The sequence below is a fragment of the Motacilla alba genome, chromosome 1A (assembly GCF_015832195.1).
Source record: "Motacilla alba alba isolate MOTALB_02 chromosome 1A, Motacilla_alba_V1.0_pri, whole genome shotgun sequence".
Taxonomy (NCBI): Eukaryota; Metazoa; Chordata; class Aves; order Passeriformes; family Motacillidae; genus Motacilla; species Motacilla alba.
In genome coordinates this window covers 70187109-70208342 of record NC_052031.1, presented here as the reverse complement: position 1 = coordinate 70208342, position 21234 = coordinate 70187109, and the positions used below count along the sequence as shown (strand labels likewise).

Below are 21234 nucleotides of genomic sequence, written 5' to 3'. Positions count from 1 at the left end.
AGAATGAACAGAAACGTAAAAGGGTTTAGAGTAAAAGCTTTTTGTATTTCATCAGCCACTTCTAATACATTTTGAACTATCACTGCACACATTTAATTCCAGTTTAACAGTTTGAACTACTTTTTAGTGAGTGGTAGCTAAAAGCTACGTTTATCACAAAAACAATTTAGATTACTCTGCTTGTACTTCAGAATGTTGGGCCATGTAGAAAATTAAAATAATAGAGCCGTTTATATTTATTTTATTTGTTGCTGGTTTTGCTTATTGCTTTTTTTTTTTTGTTTTATTTTGACAAACTTCCTGTGCAGTACTTAAATCCAACTTAATCTGTTCTTAAGGCAGCTATAATGTAGCACTTTTTTTACAGCTTTTTGAAGAAGGAGCCTGAAGAGGTGTTTAAAACATGTAAAAAGCACCTAATACATAATGACCACTTAGGCAACCACAGTGTATCTGCATCAGTCAATTGATGCCTCCACAACTGGAATTTCAGCCTGATTTTTGACCCAGCAGGGGTTTATCCAACTATGTGTTACCACTCGGTGTAGAGAAACAAAGCCTCACGATCGTATTTGAATAATTCAGAATTTGCTAACTAAACCAGTTGCAAACAGGGCTTGTGTTTCAGACCTGATTTGTCTTTGACTGGATCTGTGCTGCACTTTCAGAAAACACCATTTTAAATTCATCAGCCCCTGCTTTCAGCATCAGCACCAGTCCTACCAATTCCAAAGTTTTATCCCAAACTGAAACCCTGTGTTGCCCTTCACCCACAGTTAAGGCTGCAGGTGGCCCTGTTTACATTCCTCCATTGTGCCATGCCCTACAATCCTCCTCACTCTCCTTTACACTCAAATGTACACTTTATTTCAGGATTGTCCATGTCTCCCTGTGCCCAAGTCCCACTTGTTTTTGGAGGAGCACTCCAGTTCATAATCTGCAGGGGTGAAGGGGTCACTAACCCATGTAACTCCAGACTAGAATGAAAAGCAGAATCATTTTTCCCATGTAAAAGAAGTCTGATCTAGCTACATGAGGTCACTAACAGGTTCTTTTGTTCCAAATACTGCAGAGACTTCGACTCATATGGAATTGGACAACGTTCCATTTTATAAGGATTCATGAACACTGATTAGAGTTTCCAAAGGCATATATATCCTCTTTATCATTCTAAAGGCAGCGTTTCAGCTGCCCTGCACAACATCCCTTCCCTATCCCCATTTCAGCTACTTAACTCACATAAAAATCAGATTTAACCTGACGTACTCAGTTTCTAGCAACAGAGGCTGTGAGAAAAACTACAACCCAGAATTTGGCAACAGAGGTGGCTGTGAATGGGCTTGCCCTTTGAGCACAGCCTGGCAGGCGGGATGCAATTATGTGAAACTGGAAAGAAGGAAAGAAAAGGAAAGGAAATTTCAAGGAAAGAAAAGGAAATTTCAAGGAAAGGAAATTTCAAGGAAAGGAAATTTCAAGGAAAGGAAATTTCAAGGAAAGGAAATTTCAAGGAAAGGAAATTTCAAGGAAATTTCAAGGAAAGGAAAGGGAAAAGGAAAAGGAAAAGGAAAAGGAAAAGGAAGAAAGAAGAGTAGCAGGCCTGGATATTGACAGATATACAACTATTTTAATCCATTATGTTAAGCAGCAGCTTATTTCTTACATTTGACTGGTGTGTCAAAATTGATCTGCTCCCAGCAAAACCAGCAAAGGAAGCTCTCAGGAGCTGAACTTACCTCTGTAGTAGAAGAGACACAGATCTGAGAGCACAAACCAGCGCTTCTTCCACAGCTTCATCCCAGTGCTGTCCTGCAGGAATCACAGGGCTCAGGTCAGAAAACACACACTGGGGACAGCTCTGGCTCCCAGCACAAACCAGGCACTGCACAGCTGCTGGAACCCTGGCTGCTGAGAATTCCAGACTTTGTTTGCTGCCAGGCACTGACCCCAGGAGAACACTGCATTGACCTGAGGCCATGGAGAAGCTTCCAAAATTGATTTGTAACACTGGAATTGTGGGTGAGGAGTTTGAATAGAAGTGTGTAATATCACATGGTAGAAAACTTAGAGTTTAAGGTTTTTAGAACATAATAATAATATTAAACCAAGATGGAGGTTTTTAGGGTGGAAGTTGGTCCCTCTTCACCTTCTTCTCCATGGGACTGAGTGGTTTTGTGTAATTGGATAAAAAAGTCCACATTGCAGGACACGAGTGATTGGTTATTGGGTTAAAAGTGAAAATAATTCAGGTGTCATTTCTTAATTGGACAGTTTATCCCTAAAAGGCCTTGCAGAGAGAGACTGGGCTCCATTTTTAGTTTGTTACAGTGAAGTGCTGTAGAACTCACAGTTTGTGAGACTGTGACATAGATAAGAACTAATAAACATCTGAGTCCCAACAAGAAATGCCATCTCACACATTTAATCCTGACCCTGGCAAAAAGAAGATAAAAACTCGACACACAACTGTGCTGCGTGTGCTGCCAGCTCAATTTCTTGGCTATTTTAAGTATTTGACTTCTCATCCTGAGCTGCCACGGCAAACAAAGGCTGTGACCCAGGAATCCTGAGGTGAACAGGGAGTCATGGAATTGTTGGGGTTGGAAGAGGCTGTTTAGCTCATCGAGTCCAGCTGTTACCCAGCACTGCCAAGTCCACCACTAAACCATGTCCCCAAGTGCCACACTAACACATCTAATTACACCTTCAGGGTTGGTGACCTGACCACTTCTCTGGGCAGCCAGTTCCATTGCTTGACAACCCCTCTGGTGAAGAATTTTTTCCCATATCCAACCTAAAACTTGAGGCTATTTCCTTTTGTCTTGTCACCTGGGAGAAGAGACCAGCCCCCACCTCACTACAGTCTCCTCTTTGGCAGCTGTAGAGAGTAGGGAGGCCCTCTCTGAGCCTCCTTTTCTCCAAGCATGCCAGAGATTACAATCTACAGTTTAACTAATAAAAAAAAAAAACAAACCAAAAAACCTACACTTTTTTTTTCTCTTAAAGAGCAAGATAACACTTCAGGTACATCCTCCTTTGTTTTCTAAAGAACGCTCTGTTGAACTTTATCTTCTATTACCACTCATATATCTAGAGCAAATTTCTTTCCCAAATAAAGTTTATTCCTACAGCAATTTAATTTTCTTTTATGCTTATAACCAATTCACACCACACAACTCAGAATGAAAGACTGCCACCACTGCTGCAGTGTAAATAAGCCAGAGCACTGCAGCACACACATCCTGGCAAAATCAGATTTAATAAATATGTTAATCTGTTCCAAGAAGAAAAGTATGTGTGAATTTGCAGTATTCTTGTAGTAAATAGGTTCTGTGACAATGAAGAACAGGGATTCTCTAATGGAAAACTGTGAGGTGGGTTTGTTTTTGGGGTAGTTCCCAGCCCAAGAAAAGTCAGGATGACTTTTAGCCTTGTATTTCAAGCTCTGCTCTTTTTGGGGTGGGGCAAATGAGCTGAAAGAAGTAGAAAGGATAAACCAAGCATTAGCTAGGAAACATTATTCAGAGAAAGTATGTTCACTGTAAACATCTTCCAAAAAAGGAGCTGTCTCTGGATTTAAAAATTAGCAGAAAAATGACAGAAGAAAATCACTACATATATTGAGACAGCACACCCTGAATTAAACAAAAATTGCCACTCTCTGTGATTACATAAATGTTATTTTACTACCAGAAAGAAACCTGCTCAAGCTTTCACTGTACATTTCTGAAGATCATGTCTGCTGATAAAATTGACTAAATTGGCTCTCAATGACTACTCCAACATGGAAATACACAGCAGCACCTTTTCTTACAAACACCACTCAAACATCACAGCATTTAAATAGCTTCCCACATAAACCATCTCCAGCCCTGAGGTGGATTAAAGACTGGTTGAAGTGCCAGCCCCAGGGAATGGGTGGCCAGTGGCTCGTGGCGTGCCCCAGGGGTCGACACCGGGGCCAAGACAATTTAATAACTTCACTAATGAGCTGCACACAGAGCTCACCCTGAGCCAGTCTGCACATAGAGAGAGTTATGAGGAGTGCCTCATACTCCAGATGGTTGTGCAGAGGGACTGGACAGGCCGGGAAGTTGGGCAGAGAAGGATGTCTTGGAGTTCAACAGAGGGAAATGCTCAGTCCTCCACCTGGAGAGGAACAACCCCCTGCACCAACATGAGCCAAGCATGCACCTTGTAGCACAGGAGGGCAGCAGCATCCCAGACTGCATTAGCAGTGCTGCCAGGACACCTTTCCTCTCTGCTCAGCACCACAGAGGCCTGGCTGCTGTGCTGCTCCTGCTCTGGGCTCACTGGTGCAGGAGAAACACGAACACACTGGAGGGAACCCAGCAAAGGATGGAGATGACTGAGAGACTGGAGCATCTTCACATGGAAACAGGGCGAGAGAGCTGGGACTGCTCAGTCTGGGGAGAGAGCAGCTTAGCAGGCATCTTATCAGTATAAACAGAACATGGAGCCAAACTTTTGCCAAGGGCAAGAAAAGAAACAGTGGGCACAAATTAAGAAGCGTGAAACTCTACCTCAGCAGAGGTAAAAATTTTATGGTCACAAGTTGCCAGAGAGGTTGTGGTGCAGTCTTCATCTGTGAGGATATTCAAAGCCCAGCTGGACAAAGTCCTGCCCAAGACTCTCAAGCACGTGGTGTGATTCTGGGGGTGTCCTGTGCAGGGCCAGGAGCTGGACTCGATGATCCTGACAGGTCGCTTCCATGATTCTATGACCCTGCTCATGATATTCCATGATTCTATGACCTTGCCCATGATTCTATGACCCTTCCATGATATTCCATGATTCTATGACCCTGCTCATGATATTCCATGATTCTATGACCTTGCCCATGATTTTCCATTCTTCTATGACCCTTCCATGATAATCCATGATTCTATGACCCTGCCATGATATTCCATGATTCTGTGACCCTTCCATGATTCCATGACCCTGCCCATGGTATTCCACGATTTTATGACCCTGCCCATGGTATTCCACGATTCTATGACCCTGCCCATGGTATTCCATGATTCCATGACCCTGCCCATGATATTCCACGATTCTATGACCCTGCCCATGGTATTCCATGATTCTATGACCCTGCCCATGGTATTCCATGATTCTATGAACCTGCCCACAATATTCCATGATTCTATGACTCTTCCATGATTCTACGACCCTTCCATGATATTCCATGATTCTATGACCCTGCCCATGGTATTCCATGATTCTATGACCCTGCCCATGGTATTTCATGGTTCTATGACCCTTCCATGATATTCCATGATTCTATGACCCTGCCATGATATTCCACGATTCTATGACCCTGCCCATGATATTCCACGATTCTATGACCCTGCCCATGATATTCCATGATTCTATGACCCTGCCCATGATATTCCATGATTCTATGACCCTGTCCATGGTATTTCATGATTCTATGACCCTGCCCATGGTATTCCATGATTCTATGACCCTGCTCTAGCTGAGCCTGGCTAATCATGTTAGATTATCATGAGGTCACTTCCAGCCAAGACAACTGTGTGATTCCGTGCCCCAAAAAACAGCAACAAAATCATCTTTGTGAGAATTTTTCACTCTCAGCATTCACATCTCAGAATTCTCTTCCCTCTCAGAGCAGAGGCCACAGGATTGTCTAAAACTGGGAAAACCTTCCACTAAACAGAGACTTCTTATATCTGAGCAGTTTTTAAAAACTGACTCATCACCAGCACTCAGAAATCTATGCAGGTCATTCCAGTCTATCTGCATAGGCACAGTAAATGACAATGTAGATCAAAATTACATACACACATTTGTCTCAGCTGAATTTAAATTAATGAGTTCTCAAGGGTTCTCGGTGGATTTTAAAAACAGATTTGTAATATTAACCAGAACAGCAAATATACAGCAGGCTAGAACACTGTCCCAGTATTAAAGAGCACATACTTCAGATTAATTCACACTCCATGGGAAAACCTAAAATAATCTCTGTTTTAACATTATTGTCTTTGAACAAAGCAAATAGACATACATATGTGAAATATATGGAGAAATGGCTTCACTTACTATTTTTTATTGAAAATATTGCTTTTAGAAAAAAGAAAAAGATACAGAGTCTAACAAAATAAACTTAAAAACCCCCAATATTCTGGGTCATACACCTTTTGTCCCATCATCTCTACATACCTGAAATGAAATCAGCTATTTATTACTAACATCTGCTTAGATTTTTTAGAGAGGATCATGTATATATATAATCTACCAACATCCTTTACTTGTCTAATGTCCTAATTTGTATCAGACTGATATCCAGTAAGGAGTTAATGAATTGAAGAACACAGTTCATAGCTTCATTCTATTGCAGAATTGTATTTTTATAGAAATGCTTGTCTTTTGTACCACACAGTAAAGGGGGGGAAAAAAAAGAAGGAAGTGAGAAGGGTCTGAGTACCTGTTTGTAGAGCCAGCCTCGTCTGACAACTGGTGCATTAGGATTTCTCTTTATGGAGTTGGATCTCTTCCCAAAATTATGAACCTTCTTTGAAGATCGTGATGTCTAAATTGAATTGAACACGTTACAGAAACCATGACATCAATAACTGTACAAAAATCAAAATGCTTTTCTTTTCTCTAAGATCTTTTTCTTATATGTGCCCCTCCGGGGGACTGCAGAACACAAACTCTATTCTTTTTTTAGATAAATAATTACTACAATGGTTCTGCTGGTTTCAGCATTTCTTTCTTTTCTTCTGCAGAGAATATAAAGATAAATCCCAAGACAAGTACTAAAAGATGTTCTGGGGTTTTTTCAAACAAGAAAAAAACCCAACTTATACATATCTGATCTTCTTCTAAGGTAGGTAGAATGTCTGCTGAGCTGCAGGAAGAGAAGTAAACTCTCAGAACTATTTTTAATTATGAAAAACGACATCACCTGGGCAAGAAATCCCATTCTTTTCTGCTTCCAACACTGACCTAACACATGAAAACTTGTTCAAATTCCAACAAGGTATAATTCCCCCTTTCCTAAAATAATTTTTTTGTATTCCTTCTTTGTTCTGTGACGTCTTGGTTGAATATTCATTATTTTACTTGCTTGCACTAAAGTCTACTTAGAAACCTCTCCATGGAACTCCAGAGCTCATATCAGCTGTTGCTTATACTTTTTACAATTTTGCAATGATCACCTATGATTAAGTAGGCAAAATAAAGCATTTTAGGTTTCCTCCTTCTACTTGAATAACCACAAGAAATTGGAAAAAGGCACAAAGAAACCTGCAGTGCTTTGCCAATTCACACTTCATTCTTCTCACCTACATTTAGAAAGTTTGCCCTGCAACTAAAGGAGCTGAACATTTACTTGTGTTTTAAACCCTGTAAGAACTGGTGCCTCAGACACCGTGAGATACAGCAAAGTGCACTCCTCTGCAGAAGAAGTCAAGTTCAAGTAAGTTTTTAAAGCTGCATTTCAAACCCACCCTTTGGATTGAGACAATATGATAATCCTGTGTTTTCAGCTTCCCTCTCTCTGCTGCTGGGACTAATCATGAGGTTATGCAAAATTCCTGAGGGAGGAAAGCTTGACAAGCACTCAGGTTTTGTTGCAAATGAGGTGTGGGGTTTCTCCACGGAAATTCTCTCAGCACTCATCACAGAACTAAGCTGGGTTTTACTCATGCCTCAGAGAGAATCCCACAGTAGCTGAAAAATCATAAACTGAGAACTTGATTTAAAATTATGTGCAGCTTTTGTCAATGATGCCATTAACTGAAAAGTACAACACTGTTTGGCAAAAAAACCCTAAAAAAACATTACAAAAGCTATGTGTGCCTGCCTACAGCCTGCAACACAAAATACATGTTATATTTCTTTTTTGCAAGAATCATCAGGGAATATAAAAAACAATCAGAGTGCTTTTAATTTCCCTTGGAGATACAGAAATTTGATTCAGTTCTAAAAAGCAAGCAACTGAAAACCTAATTAGGAATAAAAGTAAAAAAACTTCCACATTTTCTTCTGAAAAAGTTCTATCAGTGCAAAATGGACAAAGATATCTAAGAAGCCAAGAGAATGATGACAGCCAGCTGTGAAAAAGGAATACATAACAAAGAACATGTAAAAATACAGTTATAAAGTGAACCACAGCTCTCTCTGTTAACCTGTATGACTGCTGTATTGGCGTATCACACAAAAGCTGTGCTAACACTTTGATCAGAAATAATTCCTAACACTCACACCTACTCTAATATTAGGTACTGAAGGTTCAAAACCCCTCAAGAGTGCTCCAGAATTCCTCCACTTGTAAAAATAGCTAATGCAGTGAGGATGCTTCTGTAGACAACCAAGCACTTATGTCAAGCCTAACAAATTCAGATTATTTAGACAGCTGTCTCTAAGGTGGGCCTGATAAAAACCCATACTGACTCCAATTTCACTGAGCTAACAGCAGAGTTTTAATGGGTTGCATCCTACCAACTGAGAATGCAAACTTCCTTCAATTAAATGCAGCATCACAAGTGCTTTCTAATTTTAGTTAATACAGAGAACACTTTAGATGACTTGTAATTAGTTTGCCACAAGCTGCATAAAGAGAATAACTTCCCAACAAACTCTGAACCTTAAGACAATGAGTATTTTGGGACACTGAAACACTGTAGGTGAGTATATAGATTAGGGGTTCTCAGACTTTAGATTACTGATCCTCTTGTTATGCCTGGGATCTCTGGCCATCCCTGGTTTTTCATTCATAACTAATTATCTCAAACTGTGATGGGGAAAAAAATAAAAATAAAGAACTGAAGGGTTCAAGTGCTTTTTATCCCACAGCACTAAAAAAAAAAAAAAAAATTACAGGACAAAATTATTGCCTAGCTCCAGGAGAAGGCAAAGAGAAAGAGAGGAAAGTGAAGGAATGATCCAACCACTCATCACTGGCTGGAAGGAGCAGAAGGTAACAGAGCAAGCAGAGTCACCCCTGGCACCATCTGATCCACTGTAAGGCACAGCAACTCTGATCCCTGCAAAATCAGATCCTGTGGGAAGAGCCCTGCACAAAGCCAGTGCTGAGAAAGAAGGATGTCCAGCCTGCCATGTTCACTGTTTTCCAAAGGTGAAAAAACCAACTCCCAGCAGGGTTTTGAACTCTGGACAACACAGCAGGCAGCATCTGGGGCTGCACATTCCAGCACCCTGCAAGTGGCTTTTCTCACTGCTTAGCTGGTAGAAAAACACAGGGTTTATGTGAGGCTTCTTTCCCAGTTTCAGAACTAGCACAAAAGTAATTAATTAGCATTAAATTTATGTGAGGCTTCTTTCCCAGTTTCAGAACTAGCACAGAAGTCATTAATTAACATTAATTTATTGCATGTAAATTTGAAAAACACAGGTTGAGAACCTTGCTAATAGGGAAATTTTCTCCATGTAAACTCAGAGAGTACAAATCTGTATCTTGGTTACTTTCAACTTCTGTTTAAAAATATGTTTCCAGTGTTCAAGGCTTCCATTATCTTCCAAACCACAAAACAACAGGAGGCTGCTTTCTGGATTTTGCAGGCAATTTTGGTGCCTTCCAATGCTGCAGTTTTCCATGAGCTGAGTGGATTTCTGCCTCAGCACTTCAGCTTGGGCCAGGAGGTTGCTCTTGAAGCAAACCTCCCCATCTTTCACTCCCAGTGTGCTTGGGTCTGCATAATAAAGCAAACTGGATTCCATTTAGGCAGGACTAAAATATAAGATGCACAAGGAGCACTCCTGGGCTGGTCTGAACATAAATAATAAAACACACAGCAGAGATCCAGCTCTGAGCACCAGGAATGCCCTTCACACCCCTCCTGTTCACTGTGCTGTTTGCTAATGAATTTTAATCATAAATAAAAACAATAATTTTCATTTCTGTTAATCAGAATTTCCAGCTAACCTGGATCCTGAGCAGAGCTGTGTGGCTGCACCTACACTAGCCATTCAAAGCTGGGCTGAACTGAAACATCTATTAATAAACTGATTAATCTGTGAGCACTGGGGAACATCCCAGTTGTACTGGAGTCACCAGGAGCTGTCCTGGGCTAACACTCCACGCCACTTTCTGTGAGAAAAATGTGTTCACCTTATTCTGCTGATAATCAGGACAGCAATGAAGAGCAGCAGATCTGAACTGTGGAGGGTGGCTGGAAATGTGACTGACTTTACGCATTAAAAAGCAATTTATGACACATAATCCTGTTTGTCTAGGTAGTGATTTCAACAGCAGGGAGAAAAATAAGATTAAAAAAAAAAAGACAACTACAAAAACAATTTCTTCATGCCACAGAGAGATGAAAATAAATACTTCTGTAGCAATCTGAAGCTTGTGGGTTTCCACAGCCAGGGGTCTGTGCTAGTGCCTTCATGTCTGGAAACACACTTCAAGCTACAGGAAATAAGCAGCACTTAACAGAGCTGCAATTTGCAATTTGGCCCCCCTCATGAATACAGTGGGAAAGGAAGATTAGAATTAAGACTTCTACTGGGCAGGAGCTGATTCTTGCCTCACCTCATGTGAGCCTCTGGTCAGCAACAGCAATAGACTCCAGAGAGTCTTTCTGACACAAAACAGAAACTTCTCCAAGTTCCTTATCTATCAGAAATCAATTAACATTACTGCAAGGAAAACTTTCTCCTGTACCCCTTAACTGTCTGAAAATGCAGCTGTACCCCAAATTTTTTTTTTCCATTCCTCATTATATTCCAGTATCAGGTGTGATCATGAGTTACCTCTGGAAACAAAAACCACCTAAAAAATTTGGTTTGGCAACCACACGAAGCATCCTTCTCCCCTGTAATTAATTCTCTGTAACTTCCCTCACCAACATTTTTATTCCTGTTTTACTGGGCTACAATACACAATACTAATATTATAATAATATAAGGATGCATATATATGTATATTATATATAATTATATATATTACATTTTATTATACATATATGCACTATATATACATTTAAATTAATATATATACACACTCACTCCCTCTCTCTCTCTATAGTGTGTGTATATATATATATATATACACACACACACAATACTACAAACTATATATTATACTCAAAAGCTAAGAGTTCCAGGATTTACTGTTTGAAGACATGAGTAGAAAAAATTAAAGAAAATCAGTTTTGTATCCAGGTACAACCCATAGGCCCTATCTATAGTCATCTTTAGAAAGGGTTCAACTCATTACCCTTGAACAGCTGCCAGAAAAGGCAGATTGATATTACCTGTGGTTCTGCTTTCCCAGCCTTCACCTCCCCAAAAACAACACTTTTTAAATGGTGTTGCACTAATTCAGACAAATGCACATCTGAAAACTGATGCACAGTAATTACACATGCAGCCACAATAATCACATTAATGCTTTAAGCGCGTTTAAATAACTAGAACAGGAGGAATGAAAAGTAGAACAATCTGTTTTTTCAAACTGTTATTTTTCACAGGAAACTAAAGTGCCATTAATCAATGAAAGTAAAAGAAATCACAGTAACTGGGGCAGAGAAATCTCAATTTCCTTCTCGAGGTCTATGAAACAAACACTAGAGAAAAGGGCATTTTCAACTTCTCTTTTGAAAGGGAAGTGAAAAAAAAAGTAAGACACATGCTCCTAAATTGTAATAAATTTTGCATATTTGACCTGAGATTGCTTCCCAGAAAATGAATTTTGAGAGAGCTAGCTATGTAATTATTGCATTCTATGTCCCTGTTATGACTCTAACAAGAAGTTACCTTTGGTTTTTTGCTTGCTTGGTTGTTTTAGCTGGTTTTGAGTTTATTTTTTACTGTTGTTGTTTGGGGGTTTCCTAGTTTGTTGTATTTTAAACTGGTTTTCCTGCATGGACTTAAACATGATCATATGAAAGCTGAGATGGATTTTGTCACTGTCCATTATACATCCGTGACTCTCTATTTTTCCCCCCAGCAACATTAATAGATTAAGACACTCTTCTCATTGAATAACAGTTTTCTAACATAGGTCAAAGGTTCTGCCTGTCTCATGAGATATTTAAAACAACAAATAAGTTTCCAAAATGCACTGGAAGGAACCTTGCAACGTTTCCTACCCCATGGTAAGTCAATTATTTCAATCCAAGTTTCTGACATTAAGGAATTTGCTCAGTTAGAACACATTCCAAAGTTTATTTTCCCCTTGCAGGCTGGATTAATTTGCTGAAAAAGCACTTCTCAGGGTTAACATTTTCAATGACTAGCTAAAGTACAGGGTTTTCCCCCTTGTTTAACTGTTAACTACTGGCTAGAAGAGATGACAGCTCTCGTCTGTCATCACTGATCAAAGCTGGTCTCTGAGAAAACTTAAGGCACTTGTTAATTTTGCAGCAAGTGCACTTCTCTCTCAGGAAAGCTGAAAATTAAAAAAAATAATAAATAAAATGCACAAAACTGGCTCATCAGCTTTATCCAATAAACCTAGAAGTTGGTAAGAACATCTGGGCATTTACCTGAACCTCCTGAGAAACAGGGTGAATGGAGAAGTAAAACAGAAATTAGGGTGACCCTAGGATTCTCCTAAACAATCTCCTAAAAAAGGAATTTTTCTAGGAAGCCAGGACTTCTGCTTCTGGCCCAACGTCACCTCCCACCTCTCTCACAACTACTTTTTGTACACAATCCCAGCTCTCTCTGTTTTACCTGGACAAATCCAGGTTTTTGATGGAGCAATTTCTGCAAAAGGGCTGGCCCAGATGCCTCATCAGTCACTCAGGGTTTTGCTGTTCACACAGATCAGAAAGGTCAGTTTAAGTCACGAGACCTGAGACACCTGATAAAAATTACAGCTACAGTGACAATTTGAGACAGCTCAGTTTCCAAATTAAACCTGGAAGGAGTGCTCTGAAAAATACATCAACTTTGATTCTCTTTTTCAGTGGAACACTAACACACAGCACTGTCCAGCACCTTGTGGAACAGCTGAATCACTTTAGTTCTAATTTATTTGGACATAAAGACTTACTCTGCCCACAGGGCTCATTGGATGAGCAGCATAATCTGATGCCAGATTATAGTTAGTTGCTTCACATATCATGCTTACTGGTCGCTCCTTCTTTTCTTCAGATGACATTGCTGCAGCAGTCCTGAAAATAGAATATGTAATAGCACTAGAACATGCTGTGTGTGCAGCCTGCTAATAAAAAGCACCCCGAGATGTAGCTTTGTACAGCCTGTGTCCTACTTTTCCAAATTTGAAAGCAATTCCCACTTCATTGCAGAGTTACCTGCACTGTGTTTTAAACTCCAACCTGTAATAGATGAATTTGAAGATGTTCTTAAAAGCAGAATTTCTCTCTTAGCACCAGGTGTTGGTGGGAGGGAAAAAGGCAGGTATGAGTGTGAGATGGAAATGGGAAGAAATGCTCTCCAAAGGCCCCTCTGGCTTTGCCTCCCTTTCACATGGGTGAAATTTGGCCAGTTCTGGTGGTTTTCACTGGAGCCACCATGAAATGTGTTACAGCAGTGGTGGTGGGGAGGACACCCAGAACCCAGAACCCAACAAAATCCTGAGGTCAGGCATGAGCACCACGCAGACCTTGTATTGCTCTACAAAACTAATGCACAGACAGCAAACCTGAGTTATTAGCCAATGATTCAGAGAGTGTCCCAACTGGCCAAGGGAATAACCAATTGAGGAGAAACTATCAAACAAAACATTACAGATTAACAGCTTGTGGTTGTCCCTAAGTGATTGTAAAATTTATCCCTTTCTGGAAGTTTATTTGATTGTTATATAAAATCTAGGCTGTTGACTAAAATTACAGAGTAATTAAAGTGACAAGAGGAAATTCATACAGTGCATAAATGTGAAGCATTTCTATCATTCAACTAATCTGAGCTACGTTTTCTATCTTAACAATTAATATAAAATATTTATCATTACTTTCGAGTAATTTAAACAAGTAAAACTACATGTTGATCTGACTTGGGAAAAACAAATACTGCCACTAGTAATCATTGAATCTTACTTCATTTTAAATGGGCTTTAAAACCTGTGTTTTATAGAGTGAAACAGAAGGCACTTACTGCTCATTCACAACAAAAATACAGTTGTCCTGTGATGGCTGTCCTGTCACTGGATGTTTGCAGGTTACTTTTCGTTCATTATGACTGTGAAAGAGAGAGAAAAAAAAGTCTTAGGCAATAAGTTTTGACTTTCCAGCTCAATTATGTAAATCCAGTACATCAAATGTATCAGTTCAGTGAAAACAATTAAGAATATTTCATGATGGCATATAACAATGTAAGTGTACGCACTCGAAAATGCATAAACAAATAAATAAATATACACACACACAAAGGAAAAGGATGAGAACTACTACTGAAGAATCTTCATTAGCACTGCCAAACACTGGCATTGGGTTGGTAAATATTCTGAATTACAAAACCAGTAAAAGTGTTTTGAGTTCATATATGAACATAGATAATTCACTTCAGCTATGACTTTATATTCAAAACCAGGGACAAGATGAACATGAGACACATATAACTGCTCTGTAAGGATAAAACCCTACTGTAAAAGCAACTGTCTTCATCCTCAGGACATGAAGGTACGAGTTTAAAATTTCCAGTATTACAGATAAATACCCAGTGACTGGAATAAGAGGGGCTGCAATCACAGTTCTACTTTTGCAGGTGACTTTTTAATTCAGGGTGCTGCTCCGAAGTGTCTTCTAGGGGCTGGCAGGCTGAGCTTCATCCCCAGCAGCACAAAAATGCTCCCTTGGCATTACCTCAAGCCCCTGAACTGCAGATCCTGATGGATCACAGCAGCTCCCACAGCTTGGAAGAAATCGCCCAAATTCAACAACTATCAACTGCTGCCACACAGGAAAGAAATGTCTGGGCTTGAGTCCTCCAGCCTCTGAAGGAAGAAGAGAAAGGGAGGGCTGGTTCTGGGCTCCCCAGAGCAAGAAGGACAAGGAACTGCTGGAGAAGGTTCAGCACAGGGCTGAGGGGTGATGAGGGGACTGGAGCGTCTCTCCTGGGAGGAAGGGCTGGGAAAGCTGGGTCTGTTCAGCCTGGAGAAAAGATGATTGAGAGATCTTATCAGGGCATCCCCATGTCTGAAGGGTGAGTGACAAGAGCCCAGTGCCAGGGCAGGGAGCACGAACTGGAGCACAGCCAGCTCCACCTGAATGTGAGCAAAAAGCACTGAGCGCTGGAGCAGGCTGCCCAGAGAGGCTGTGGAAGCTCCTCTGGAGGGATTCAAAACCTGCCTGGCCACCAGCCTGTGTCTCTGCTCCAGGTGAGCCTGCTTTAGCAGCGGTGTTGGACTAGATGATCTCCAGAGTCACTTCATCCTGAACACCTACTTCTTTTCTGCCTGTTCATTTAACCATCTGAACTTTCAAGCACTTTGAAGCACAGCTCATCTCATGAATGCCACACTTTGCACCCTCCCTGCTTTGTAAAAGCAACCTGAATTTAACAAGACCATCTTAATATTCTCCACTTTAAAAATAAAATTCTTCGGGCCATAACAATTTGCAATTACAGAGCATTATTGATTAAAAGTTGCCTCCAAACAAAAGTCAAATAAAAAAATCACACTACTTTAATGGTGAATGAATGGAAAAGCCTTCATAAACCTAGAGAGTAAGATTAGAAAGACAACCCAATTCTTTGCACTTCCTCTACTGGGATTTTAGAAACCAACTAATGCCTAAGTGGAGAGACCGTGTTACAGAGCTTAATGATGAGCTGGCAATTGCCAGTGCTTTATCTTTGCTCTAAGTTCAGCAGATTTCTAAGTTTAGCCCCTGAAGGAGCTGCTGTTGCAGAAATGGATCAATTACAAGGAAGAGACAGGAAAGAGACACTCTGAGGACAGTCTGTGCCATTCCCAATTGCCTTGGTCATACAATGCCTCTCAAGGAAATCAGATTAAAGAGAATTCGGGTCCAAAACATCCCTGAGGAAGCATCCAGTTTTCTTTGGTTGGATGGGATTTTTTGAGATTTTTTTTTTTTTTGGTTGGTTGGTTTTTTGTGCGTGTTCTTGTTTGTTTGTGGGGTTTTTTTGGTTAGGTTGTTTTTGGTTTTTTTTGTTAGTCCTCTTTTTCTCCCTTTCCAAAACCTTTTTTCCCTCCTCTGACATTTCAGAAACTCTCATACCAAAGTGAAAAAAAAAAAAACCCCAACAAACTTATGGAGATGAGCTGGCCAAAATGCTTTGCCCAAATGCTGCCTTCTTGCTCTCATTAAATATTGACAGGTGACTGCCAGCTGCACCCATAAATGTGGAAATAAGTGGATCAGGACTTCTGCTCAGGGACCAGAAATGCTCAGGTCCACCCAAGAGGAGGCACATCCCATGTTCTGTGTGAGTGCACCTCACTGATGATAAAGAAGAGGCCACACCCAAGGACTGCAGTGGGGAAACCACACAAAATCTGGGGGAAAGAAGGGAGAGGGCAGAAAAGTGGGAGAGGAGAGCAGAGGAAGCAATGCTCAAGAATATTTTCCTTCAGGTTTGAGTCATATATCAAGTTAGCATTCCAAAAGCACCAAAAAATCCTCGAACAAAACACAGTTTCCCCCACTAGTCACACAGATATCAAGATATATGGAAGGTAGCTGAGATTACATAAAAAAGGCAGAAAACACATCACAGACATGAACCATGCTCCTGAGGATTGGACAGCACTTTCCTTCTAAACCTGAATAGTCACTTCCTTCTAAAAGGGTAAAGCAAAGGGAAAACAGGCTTTTTTCCCTTCAAGACAAAGAAAAAACAGGCTTTTTTCCCCTTCAAGGCAAAGGGAAAACAGGTTTTTCTATCCCTTCAGCTTAGACACAAATGAAATCTCATGGGTGAACACTGGAAACTCAGCTTGTGCAACTAAGAGTGATGACTGTAAATATGTCTAACAGGATGAACAGATTTTAAACACTTCCATTTGAAAACTTTTTCATTACTCATCTAATTATTGCATTTTTGGCAGTAATTTACCTGGTATTTTGACAAGGCTCCACAAAATAATTGTGCAAGGTGTAGTGAAGCTTGATAATTATTGTCATAACCCTCCCACATAACAGTAGGTTAAGGCATTGGTTTCAAACTCTATCTTGCAGAGCACAGAGAGTTTTATTCAAACCAAGCTACGGTTTGATATTCACAATCTTCAACATCCAATTTAGACAGCTGTTCAGTTATCCATAAATTTCTGACTACACACACAAACTCTTAGAATTTAATTTATTATACTACAATAATCAATACATCATCAATAAATCTCAGGGGAAATAAAGCAAGAACCTATTTTTTTTTTTTTACTGAGAATTCTAATTTCAGTTTTATACCAAGTCCAATGTGTAATTCAGAGTTTCAACCCTGCATATTTATGTGTCTGTACTTTATTATGTGGAACAAGAGCGATTCACTTTGACACAGCCAGTGTGTTACTTTTCTCTTGTGCAGAATTACATCCTCTTCCTTCTCCTGCCAGTTTTTCCCATGTTTTGAGAACACAGGACAACCACACACAAAGTCTTTTGCACTTTTTCTGAAGGCCCCAACTGACCCTTACTATTTTAGGATCTGCATTAATGCCATGCTAAACACTGGAGACCAAGACAGGAAAAATTCCCTGTGTACTTCATGAGCATATTCTCCAGACTTGGTATGTGGCACAAACTATTCCTCATTAATATTTGCTACTGGAATGTGCTGGGCCCCAGAAATCTACACTAAGATGACACAAGAGAAGCAATTCAATGCAAAATAAAGCATAATTCCTGCACGTATCAAGATAATATTCTGTGCTTGATTCCAGCAGTGGTTTTATACCTGCCATAAAAGAATCAAAACCAAATTAAACCAAACCAACTATAAATGTGAGAACACATAAGCCTAACCACAAAAAAACCAGCCTCACATGGGTAGAAATTCCATTTTTACATCTCTCAGTGCAGGACAACTGGTACCAAGCTAACAGCACCAACTTAACTTGACCCCTTTTCTCCAGAATTTTCAAACTTCTCCTTTCCAATCCTTTCCTCTGAAAGCTGCAAGCTTTGGCATCATTTATAAGGTAGCTTAGTTCTGGCACATGGACAAGCCCCCAGAGCAAAAGGATTTATCCTGCTCAGGTTAGAAGTGACAGCAACCTTGAATTTGACTCACGTTATTTGCCTTCTTATCTCCTCTCTCTCTCCCCTTCCCATCCTTTGAGACTCTTAATCTCTTTAGAAGCCAGGATTATTTTACTTATTTCCTAGACATGTTCAAAAAAAACCAACTTTGTTGTGTAGTTTTAATATACTCACTAAATGTACAGTCAACAGCAATCTTTTTGTTGGTTTAATGTGATCCAAGGACTACTGGAAAAAAAAAAAAACCTCTAATATATCATTCAGAGATATTATTCTATTTGTAAGAAGCAGCTAAGCACATCATTCCAGGTGCAGAGCTTGCCAACAGAAATCCTACACAAGCAGGTTCCTTTGTTTTCTGTCTTGGGTTTTCAGGACTGCTGACCCAAAATGCTGCGTTACCAATGTTTTGTTCTGACACACATTACAAAAGTCAGCCAAATCAAAACTCTGATCAGTTTTGCCATTTTGAATTCACCATCATCTTTGTCAGTATATTGCATAGGAAATTAACTCAGATAACTGCAGCTGGAATGGAAAAATGAGATATGTAATCCAGTTGTACAGTTAAAATGAAGGGTTAGACCATTTTTTCCTCTGGAACAAAACAGTTCACTCCAAAGTGGCAATAAAGATCAAAGGACCGGGGTGGAAACAGTTGGTTTGGGGTCTCTCCATTGAATGATTTGGTTGAGCTCCCTGTCCTCTTAAAAAAAAAAAAAAAAAAAAAAAAGAGCTGGGCCAGAGCTCCCAAAGACACATCTGGTTTTCTCCCACTCAAATTAAAGCTAGATGCCACTTCAAAGCTTCCCTCATGCCCTTTCTTTGTAGCCTTTATTTATGTGTTCCTCAGTGCTAAGGCCTTCTCATTTGCTTATTGTCAGTGGGGCCATCAAAGCAAAGGCTGAACGCAAACAAAATCACAAACCAGGACACAACTTTTAAGAGGCCTCCACATCTTTAATTTAGAAACATTGCTCCTTTTGACAGATGAGCACTGAAGAACACATTTCAGAAGGATGCTACACCAAATATCTGCTTCCTAACATTTATTCTAGGTCTTAAGATTCACAGGCTGGCAATCTAATCTCTATTATGGATACACACAATCCTTATATAGCACAAATATGCTGAGAGATATTTCTTATGAGAAGCAGTTTTATGCGTTTTTCATGGCAAAATACTTGAAAAGATGACAAATAAGGTAAGAAGACCAAGATTACCAGAGGAATAAAGTCATTCTCTCTGCATTAAAGCTGAATTTCTTCACTGATATTTAAAGGTAAGGTTCAACTGGAAACAAACATAAGATAAGTCTAGGGCAGATTTGTTGGCTTCTGTGAATGAAAACCTTCATTCCTCACCTGGGCTGGGGGGGGGTTGAATGAAATCAGCCATTTCTACCTTGTGTGCTTGCTTTGCAGCACAACAATGTCTCATTTCTAACAGCAAGAAATGCAGTTATGGTTACCTAACCAAGAATTGCCTGAACTTGGAAAAAAATTAAGTAAATGCAGTCCCTACACAACAGCAAGCAAGGATGTGGTCTGTGGCTATGCTGCCACTTCTATTTTACTGAATCTGTGATGCCACATTTTGCAGCAAACAGCAAATGCAAGCACTTTTTTGCCTGTGCTGTCATACCCCAGAATTATACAAGCCTTTTTTCAATTAAGGTTTTTCAACAACAAGTTTGGAAACGGGGCTGCGTGGCTCCACAGGGAAACATCTGAGTGTGGTAACTGAACCATCAGGGAGCCCCAGGAAAAGTGGGGGTGAGGAGACAGCCAGTCCCAAAGTGCTGACAGACCTGTAACACGTCCCATACGCTGCTGAGAACAAAGTGGTTCTGACCCTTTGTGTGTGCACACGCTCTTGGGAAGGTGCAGACAAAATTCTACTCATTTTCTTGGCAGACAGTGTAACACCTAAACTGTAGTTACTGCTGCCACCACTTTTTCTGGGCTGCTCCGAGTTTATTTTGTCAGGCAAGCTGCCAGGTCTGTAGACTTTCCTTTTAAGTCCTCCTCAGGTCAGTTATTACAGCTTTGGTATCTTTGCTGGTGCTGTAGTGGAAAGCATCTGGACATTACTACACAACTGACTGTACTCCAGCTTTTATTTTTATTTTCCAAAAGAATAAGCAATGCTGGCCCATAATTATACGCCTTCCTCTCAATGGGACCATTCTAAATCCACGCTCATATTCCAGTGACAATATTCATATGAAAACAGCCTTTTCTCACTTGATCAGATACGATTAACATGCTCTCGTTTCAGATTTCCAACAGAAAACTAAGTTTACGTAAGCAAGAGCAAACATTTAAAAAAAAAATCCATTTTTTCAGAATGCTAGGATGAAATACTTGCTAAAACAGCCAGCACACTATTACAGATTGAGAAGGTTTTAATAAGAAACTCCTCTTGCTAGTCAAACACTCCATTGTCAGGAAAAGTTGCTGTTTTCAGGGTTCCCAGAACTTTGTGGGAGTTGTCTTTCATTCTGTGGGTAACATATCTGGGAACTTGTAAAATACTGAGGCTCAGTAAGGGCCACAAAGCCACTGTGGTAATTAGTGAGATGCACCTGCCAGGTGCCATCAATTTATGCAACATTTCACTACATTTTGAGCTCTGGCACAGGGTCTAATACAGCACCCTGACAGCAGCACTGCAGATGAAGAAAATGTTAAATTTTGTAAGCATTATTCTGTAGTAAAAATGACTAACACCCTGTTTGCTATCTGAGGTTAGGTTTAGGAGAATAGTGAAGTGGGTTTTAGAAGGCAGAACTGTCTGTAAGCCTCAGCCTTGGAATCCAAGGATCCTTCAATGGTTAACTCCCTGGAGAGACTCCAAGACCTAGAGTAAGAATTCTGAAGTGAAATCCCACCATGTGTTTCCTGAAGAGAACCTGAAGGGTTTGGAGCAGCCTGGTCCAACAGGTGGTTTGAGGAGCAGGAAGCACCACTGGATTCTCCAGTCTGGTTCTGCTGCCTCTTCCTGCTGATGACAGGACACTCATCATCATCTCTGAGATGAGGAAGGAAGGAAGGAAGGAGATGTCATCCTGCTCTTCTCAGCCCTGGTG

General features: G+C 40.3%; 1 protein-coding gene across 22 annotated transcripts in view; it reads right to left on the bottom strand.

The window, feature by feature from the left end:
• PLEKHA5 (pleckstrin homology domain containing A5) overlaps window positions 1-21234 on the bottom strand; it is a 164741-nt gene that overhangs the window by 56633 nt on the left and 86874 nt on the right. For all 22 annotated transcript variants that reach the window (XR_005259149.1, XM_038155349.1, XM_038155350.1 and 19 more), the window contains 4 exons: window positions 14074-14157; window positions 13010-13130; window positions 6464-6568; window positions 1734-1806 (listed from right to left, as the gene is read on the bottom strand). Coding sequence is in view for 21 of the 22 variants with exons in the window: in XM_038155349.1 (XP_038011277.1) it covers window positions 1734-1806; window positions 6464-6568; window positions 13010-13130; window positions 14074-14157 (383 nt within the window). In the remaining variant the exon portion in view is untranslated. The remainder of the gene's footprint in view (window positions 1-1733; window positions 1807-6463; window positions 6569-13009; window positions 13131-14073; window positions 14158-21234) is intronic.